Source organism: Carassius carassius, chromosome 50, assembly GCF_963082965.1.
Source record: "Carassius carassius chromosome 50, fCarCar2.1, whole genome shotgun sequence".
Classification (NCBI taxonomy): domain Eukaryota; kingdom Metazoa; phylum Chordata; class Actinopteri; order Cypriniformes; family Cyprinidae; genus Carassius; species Carassius carassius.
In genome coordinates this window covers 227,501-236,355 of record NC_081804.1, presented here as the reverse complement: position 1 = coordinate 236,355, position 8,855 = coordinate 227,501, and the positions used below count along the sequence as shown (strand labels likewise).

The following is an 8,855-nucleotide window of genomic DNA, read 5'->3' as shown; positions in this document are numbered from 1 at the left end:
ATTTCCCGTAGCACAGTGCTGATCTGCGCTCGTGCGCTCGTGTTTGTGTGGTCATATGATGTTATAATCATATGTGAGTGATGGAGAAACACATCCGCTTCGACTGTCACGAAATGACGGACTGGAGATCAGTTTGAAGGTAATGCGATCATGTCCTCTTTCATATATTGTTACTAAATACGTTCATGCGTCTGAAACTTGGATTCGTGGTTTCTAAAGCGAATCTTGATGCTTTATCGGATTCATGAACATATGTCTGGTTATTAGTAGTGAATCTCAGTGTTTTCAGTTCAGAACACTTTAAAGTATCACTTTTATATCGTTATTAATAATGATTATTTAATGCCTTGCATGTGAGAATTTCATATACTAATTGAAAAAATATATTAATCCAAGTTTTAGGAGATTTCTAAGAATTGCTAATGTTATTAACCCTTTGATAGGCTGGACTTATTAAATCAGAAAGACAAAAATTTCTCAATGTTTGTTTACATAAAACTTTAAATTTAGAAATGTATTTTATATTTTAAATGTATGTTTTTTGAAGGCAACACGTTACATACAAGTAGTTTCAGTATTAAAATCCATCGTATTTACCCCAAGAATGGTTCATGTCCATAAACAACTGTAGTTACTTTTCACACAATTCATACGTGTGTGTGTGTGTGTGTGTGTGTGTTTATTTCTCTGTCCACTAAAATACAAGATAAAAATGACAATTTCTGTTGGCCATTTTGAATGCTGACAAATTTTTTTTTTAAATATGTCTAGTAGAGTCTGGATGGTTTAATATTTCTTTTGAAGATTAATCCACTGTAAATGAAATATTACGCATCAAAGGTCTAAAGAAAATCATTACAAACAGTTGCTGTTGTTTAAGTATTTAGTTTGATACATTATGAAATATCAGATTACAGCTGATTTGATTCCATTAGTATGTTATTTTCGAACGACTGAGTTAAAGCCAGTTGTATTTTCTTTCACGAGGACGTTGACTGATAATGCTAATAATACTACAGCAGTAACATCTTGTTTAATTGAGTTAAATGCGTTTCTGGGAGTGTTTGGAAGAGTTAAACAGCAGCTGTATCTTCAGGAGAAAGGAGGGAAGTCATCTGAAGCGCTGCTGCTGCTCTTTTGACTGTGTCTTGAAGTTTTCAGTTCTCTGCGGTCATCTATAATTGTCTTTTAACTGCATTAAGTGGACTCTTCTGCTCTCTGTTCCTTTAGAAATACGCCAGGCCCTTTGTATTGACTGTAATGGGGTTTGTTTTGGCATAAGTTACATAACCTTGAACAGAAAAATCAGACTGATCATTTTTCCTGTGATGTGGAATCTGCTAACAAGGTTTTCCAGTGTGTGTTGACCGTCAGTGACCCCTGATGCTGAGAGCGAGAGCTTCGACATGTAAACACACATACATTAAATGTGTTTGTGTTGAGAAGCACATGCATGTACATAAATGCTTTTGGGAGCATGTTGAGTCTTGTTGTCTGTATGCATCAGAGCATGTGCAGGAACAGCTAGTTGATCTGAGAGCACAGAAGAGCATGATATGCATGTTTGCATGTCTGTCTGTGACCACAGCGTTTCTCTTTCAAGAACATCTGAATTTGAATAAAACTGCGAGCGAGGTCCGGACGAGTTATTGTAGAGTTATAAGACCACACACCCAAACACAGCTGAGATCTGAGGTTTACAGAGCAAAGCAAATGATGCAAGAGACATTACTGAAAACAAGTTTCACATTTTGGCAATGTGGGTTCATTTCACAACAACATGACTGGACCACATTTCATCCCTAATGATGTTTTGCATTAAGTAAATGAAGCCTGTTTTAAGGTCCATTAAGGTTTGTTTGCATTCTGACTATTCTGTTTTTAGCTTCATTCATTTTACTGTATTACATCAAAATTATGTAATACAATGTGTTTTTTATTTATTCATGTAACGATAAAACCTTCATATTCATCCGGAAGAAGGAGGCGGGAACCGGCGGACAATCAAAAACATTTTAATAACAAAATAAACACAAAACAGCGCACCAGCCCCTCACGGACGACTGGTGCGCATAAAATAAAAACCAAAACACAACTAAAAGCCCAGGCCTGGTCCTCTCTCGTCCTTCACTGTCGTCGCTCCAGTTTTATATCCTTCCATCTCCTCCATGGGCCTCGAGACCGGTGGGTGGAACAGGTGTAGCTCATCTCCAATCACTCCACCGGCCTCGCTCCCATGTCCCTCGGCCCCGCCCCACTCGTCACATACCCCCATCACCCCTCGCAGGCCGGGGGGTACTCCCGAGACTGCGCTCTACTCCCCCCCCCCCCCTCCCTCCGGGGGGGCCGCTCCCGGGGACCTGCGGGAACCTGGGGGTAGGACAGGCGAGGCGAGAGAAAAGGAGATGGAAGGAGGAGCGACAGAGACGAGAGAGGGGAGAGAGGAAAAAAAAAAAATTCCGGTTCCCAGACGCACCGCTGCTCGGCCCTCCACCAGCTGGGTGATCTCCTCCGCGGTGCCTGGCGGTGGCACTGGACGGCCCTCGGCGGACGGCACGACACTCCTCCGCCGCCCGGTGGACGGCGACGGCTCCTCCGGTTTTGGGCAGCCGGCAGGAGTCCCCCGTTCCCTGCTCCTCCCCGTTCCGGCGGAGGCAGCAGGCTCCGGCCACCTGGCGAACGGCGCCGACTCCTCCGCTCCCTCACGGACGGCAGCCGTCTCTCCACATCGTGGGCGGCCGGTAGCGAGCTCGCCCGTCCCCGGCAACTCGCTCCAGTCCATCGCCTCGAGCGTCCATGGCGGCACACTCCTCGCCTGCTCGATGGCACCGCGGATTCACCACAGCGGCGAGGGATCTTCAGCAGCGCGTCCCTCCTTCTCCCGGGCTTCGGCACCACTGTAATGATAAAACCTTCATATTCATCCGGAAGAAGGAGGCGGGAACCGGCGGACAATCAAAAACATTTTAATAACAAAACAAACACAAAACAGCGCACCAGCCCCTCACGGACGACTGGTGCGCATAAAATAAAAACCAAAACACAACTAAAAGCCCAGGCCTGGTCCTCTCTCGTCCTTCACTGTCGTCGCTCCAGTTTTATATCCTTCCATCTCCTCCATGGGCCTCGAGACCGGTGGGACGAACAGGTGTAGTTCATCTCCAATCACTCCCCCGGCCTCGCTCCCATGTCCCTCGGCCCCGCCCCACTCGTCACAATTCATATATCAAGTCCGTACAACATTTATTATATATTCATGTTTTACAATCAGGGTTTGGATTTTTTAATAATAAACTAAAAGTAAAAGCATTTATAAGTTATTATGTGAGATAAAATATTTTTTATAGCTACATTTCTCATTTTCATGTTATTTAACTTGATGTACTAAAATAACTTCATCTAACACTACAATTTATTTAAACAATATAGACATTTAAAAAATAAGAAATGAATAAAAAATGACAAAAACACAAGAACATTTCCAATACCTGAAGTAGGATTAAAATATAAAAAAATGTATTTAACTATTAATGAAATTGAAATATGAATAAAATCATCTCTGCGTTGATCTCGTCTCTTGATCTGTCGGAGGAACATGAACGCATGAGCTCCCAGGAGACGTGTGCGGCCTCTTCCTGTTTGAGGAAGATCAGGACGCTCATGTAGGGGTTGGTTTGATCGGTGTGTGTGTGTGTGTGTGTGTGTGTGTCAGACGTCTGTCCCGTGTTTGTTGTCAGTCACACCTCTATATTTAGTGCTTGTTATCAGCTTGTTTTCTGTCTCTCCGTGTCTCTCTTGAGTCACTCTTTCTTCAGATGTGTGTGTGAGTGTGCCTCTCTGTGTGTGAGTGTGTATGAGTACGCCTCTGTGTGTGTGTGTGTGTGTCTGTGTGTGCATGTGAGTGTGTGAGTGTGTGAGTGTGCCTCTCTGTGTGTGAGTGTGTATGAGTACGCCTCTGTGAGTGAGTGAGTGAGTGTGTGTGTGTGTCTGTGTGTGCATGTGAGTGTGTGAGTGTGTGAGTGTGCCTCTCTGTGTGTGAGTGTGTATGAGTACGCCTCTGTGAGTGAGTGAGTGTGTGTGTGTGTGTGTCTGTGTGTGTGTGTGAGTGTGTGAGTGTGCGTGTATGTGTGTGTGTGTGTGTGAGTGTGTGAGTGTGCGTGTATGTGTGTGTCTGAGTGTGTGTGTGAGTGTGCCTCTCTGTGTGTGAGTGTGTATGAGTACGCCTCTGTGAGTGAGTGAGTGTGTGTGTGTGTGTGTCTGTGTGTGCATGTGAGTGTGTGAGTGCGCCTGTGTGTGTGTGCGTGTATGTGTGTGTCTGAGTGTGTGTGTGAGTGTGCCTCTCTGTGTGTGAGTGTGTGCGTGTGTTTCTGTGTGTGTGAGTGTGAGTGTGCCTCTCTGTGTGTGAGTGTGTGTGTGTGTCTGTGTGTGCATGTGAGTGTGTGAGTGCGCCTGTGTGTGTGTGTGCGTGTATGTGTGTGTTTGAGTGTGTGTCTGTGTGTGAGTGTGTGTGTGAGTGCGCCTGTGTGTGTGTGTGCGTGTATGTGTGTGTTTGAGTGTGTGTCTGTGTGTGAGTGTGTGTGTGTGTGTCTGTGTGTGCATGTGAGTGTGTGAGTGCGCCTGTGTGTGTGTGTGCGTGTATGTGTGTGTTTGAGTGTGTGTCTGTGTGTGAGTGTGTGTGAGTACGCCTCTGTGAGTGAGTGATTGAGTGTGTGTGTGTGTCTGAAAGTGTTTGTCTGTGTTTGTGTCTGTGTGTGTGTGTGTGTGTGTGTGTGTGTGTGTATGAGTGTGTGAGTGTGAGTGTGTGTGAGTGTGTGTGCACCTGTGAGTGTGAGTGTGTGTGCGTGTATGTGTGTGTTTGAGTGTGTGTCTGTGTGTGAGTGTGTGTGTGTGTCTGTGTGTGCATGTGAGTGTGTGAGTGCGCCTGTGTGTGTGTGTGCGTGTATGTGTGTGTTTGAGTGTGTGTCTGTGTGTGAGTGTGTGTGAGTACGCCTCTGTGAGTGAGTGATTGAGTGTGTGTGTGTGTCTGAAAGTGTTTGTCTGTGTTTGTGTCTGTGTGTGTGTGTGTGTGTGTGTGTGTGTATGAGTGTGTGAGTGTGAGTGTGTGTGAGTGTGTGTGCACCTGTGAGTGTGAGTGTGTGTGCGTGTGTGTGTGTGTTTGTGCACCTGTGAGTGTGTGTGTGTGTGTGTGAGTGTGAGTGTGTGTGCACGTGTGTGTGCACGTGTGTGTGTGTGTGTGTGTGTGTGTGTGTGGTTCATTTCCATAGGAGAGCATCTGAGAACATTCACTCTGAAAGAACATGGTTTTCTTTGGTTATATTCTGCTAAATTAGATTAGGCTGCATGATTACTCACTAGAGTCTGGTGCTTCTGACTCACTGTAAGTCTGTACGAATGTTTTCATGTGTAAAGGATTTGCCACTGATGATTCAAACCTGAGTTTTGAGCAGTGTAGAGTAGAGCTTGTTGTTTGTCATATCTCCGATCAGGAATACAGACATGGTTTTATGTTTACGCAGTGCGATATGCAACTCAACGCATAAAGAGAGTGTATAAGTCATTATAATCCGTTATTATAGTGAAGATTTTTGATTTTCTGCTTGTGTTTGGTTGTGGTCAGATAATGATGACGGAGCTCATTGATCAGGCTGATCTGCTGACCCCGACAGAGCTGATGGACCCTCAGAAGGACGACGACCCCCAGGGTCCCACACACTCCAGACAGAGTCTCATGTAAGAGCCGCTCACGTCTGCATTATTACACAATAAAAGTCCCGTGCACCATTCACTAAATCACTTCAAAGCCGTTTAAAGCTCTTCACTTTCCAAACATCCTTGTTATTTTCAGCAGAATTCAGTCCTAGTTTCATTCACTCAATAGTGTGTGATTTGAGATGCGATGACGATTGTTTCCTGTAAAATAATTCTACTTCCTGTACTGGTTCTGCTGGCTGTTGGCAGCATCTCTGTGTGTTGTGTTTGGCTTCTGTTCTCACTGCTTGTTAAACCTCTCTCCGACCGCCAATCAAGGAAGCACATTTACGTCACAACTGTGTTTGTAAAATACACATTAGTTCAAATAAACATTAATTAAAATAAAAAAACAAACTCTCAACTAGTTGCATTTCTCTAACATTTCTCATTTTCACTTTAAGTTGAAGTACTAAAATAACTAAATCTAAATAAACTAGAACTGTGTATAATAAAATAGTGTTTATATATATATATATATATTAATATATATAATTAGTTATTATTATAAAACATAATACATAATTCACACACACATACACACTAAATGTTCTAGTAATACCAGTAATACTAGTAATACTAGTAAGTAGTTGTAAAGTAATTCTCCTAAACTACATCGTTGTGCAGTCTCTCATGTCTGTGTGTTGTTGTAGAGACTGAATGAGGCTGATATATTTGCACAAGGCCAGGTTTGGGGGTTTTTGCATCAGCAAAGTTTACGGTATGGAAATAAATCTTTCTTGTGCAATTTATCGATATCTTTAGATACCCTCTACATGCTCATGTAATCATAATATTTAGATTATTTAGAATCATTTAATCAGAATATGTGCACATGAATTACAAAACAAGCGATGTGGTGATCTGTAAACTGGTTTCCTCTGTGTGTGTGTGTGTGAGTGTGTGTGTGTGTGTGTGTGTGTGTGTGTGTGTGAGTGTGTGTGTGTGATTGTGTGAGTGTGTGAGTGTGTGTGTGATTGTGTGAGTGTGTGTGTGTGTGTGAGTGTGTGTGTCTGTGTGAGTGTGTGTGTGTGTGTGTGTGAGTGTGTGTGTGTGTGTGTGAGTGTGTGTGTGTGATTGTGTGAGTGTGTGTGTGTGTGTGTGTGTGATTGTGTGAGTGTGTGTGAGTGTGTGAGTGTGTGTGTCTGTCTGTGTGTGTGTGTGTGTGTGATTGTGTGAGTGTGTGAGTGTGTGCGTGTGTGTGTGTGTGAGTGTGTGTGTGTGTGAGTGTGTGTGTGTGTGTCTGTGTGTGTGTGTGTCACTTCTACCTGCAGATGAACACATCTCACACTGATGGAGGGAAAGCAGTGGTGATATTCCTAACTAGATTAAAATAAAATAGAAATATTAGATAAAAATATCTTGTTTATTAGATTTTTTAAAATACAATTTTGCCCGGGTTGAATTGAACTGAAATAAAATAAGTTGAAGTACTAAATTTAATATAAATTGAAAATATATTATATAGTAATATATTGTTATATATAATCTTTTTATATATTATATATACATTTTTTTAAATAGATTTATATTTAAAATATAACTAGATAATTTTTTTAGCAATAGAAATTTTGCCTTGGCAACTAACTGAAATAAAATAAGTTGAAGTTAAAGTAATTAAAAATAATCTAAAAACAAATTCATAAATTAGAAATTATATATATATATATATAAATTATTATACAATAAAATATAATTGTTAAATAAAAAAAAAAAAAAATATATATATATATATAAGGTAAAAAAATGTTGCCTTTGCAGCTAACTAAAAATAAGGTAAAGCTGAAGTACAAAAATTTTAAATAATAAAAATTTCATAATAAATTTAAATTAAAGCTAAATCTTGACACACACACACACACACACACACACACACACACACACACACACACACACACAGTACAGTTTCTGTATGTACAGTAAACCCAGATGACCTGCTGTATTTAAGGAGGCAGTGTAAGATGTTCAGGTCATAGTTGTGTTGTTCTTCAGCAGTCGGATCTCATCATGTTTCTCTTCAGTGTTCCTCAAATGCTCTTTCACGACTAACTGCTTTCTCCTGATGAATTCACAGCCTGAGGTTGATCGTGATCATTCATCTGCGTTTATTTGACAGCTTTTAGATTTGATCTTCTGTGACCGTTTGCAATCCTCATGTTTACGTGTCTCTCATGATTTGTGTTGCATTTTTGCTTTTGCTGTGAGCAATTTCTCTCACAAGAGTTTGATCAAACCACAGTTAAACAAAACCGACAACACTGTTAACACAAGATCACATCTCCAGTATTTGTGCATTAAATAAAAAAAATATATATTGGTCAAAACAATAAAATAAATATTTAAAAAATAATTCGAACAGTATTTTTATTGTGTGTGTGTTTTGTGTATTTATATATCTGTATACAAGTTTTAATTATAAAATTAAATCATAATTAAAATAATAATAATTAATAATAATGTTTTAATAATAAAATTTAATTTCAATAGTAATATTTAAAAAATAATAATATTATGTTATAATAAATTATTAGTGTTAGATTTAAAAAAAACATTATTAGATAAAGAAAAAAATAAAAATTAATTAAATTAAAATAAAAGCTAAATAGAGTGTTTAGAAACACTGACGCAGCAAACAGAAGCTCTGGACGCTCAAGAGAGGAGAGACGCTTTACGTGATTCGTTTCCAGCAGCTGAGCTTCTCCAGGAAGGAAACGCAGAAGTTATCATCAACGATTGATTGTTTGTGAGCGGAAGTTCAGGGAATGAGGTGAGGGAGAACCGGAAAATCCTGTTACAAACTCAATTTATTTCAGAAACAGTGGGGTTTGTGCTCCTGTGAGGAAACATGAAACACTAATGTCTCAATCGTTTCCCCGTATACAGCTGAAATTGAGTTTTAAGCTCTCGTTTTGTTTTTAATATACACCTACACACACACACGTGCTGGAAAATGCAAGTGAAAAAGTGAGGTTTTGAGTTGATCAATAAATATGGAAATGTGGTTTGCATGACATTTTGGGTTTTTTTTTTTTATAAAAATTAAATCAAATGTGTTTTCCGTGTGTTTTCAGGCTCCAGCTCATTGATGATCTGTCGTATGAGGATGT

General features: G+C 40.5%; 1 protein-coding gene across 1 annotated transcript in view; it reads left to right on the top strand.

Annotated features, from left to right (window-relative positions):
* The window catches only part of LOC132133416 (GRAM domain-containing protein 2A-like), a 30,579-nt gene continuing 21,724 nt past the window's right edge, over positions 1–8,855 (top strand). Inside the window, exons 1-3 of the mRNA XM_059546222.1 lie at positions 1–139; positions 5,618–5,730; positions 8,820–8,855. The exon at positions 8,820–8,855 is cut by the window's right edge and continues 22 nt beyond it. Of these exons, the coding sequence (XP_059402205.1) occupies positions 5,621–5,730; positions 8,820–8,855 (146 nt within the window). The 5' untranslated portion in view covers positions 1–139; positions 5,618–5,620. The remainder of the gene's footprint in view (positions 140–5,617; positions 5,731–8,819) is intronic.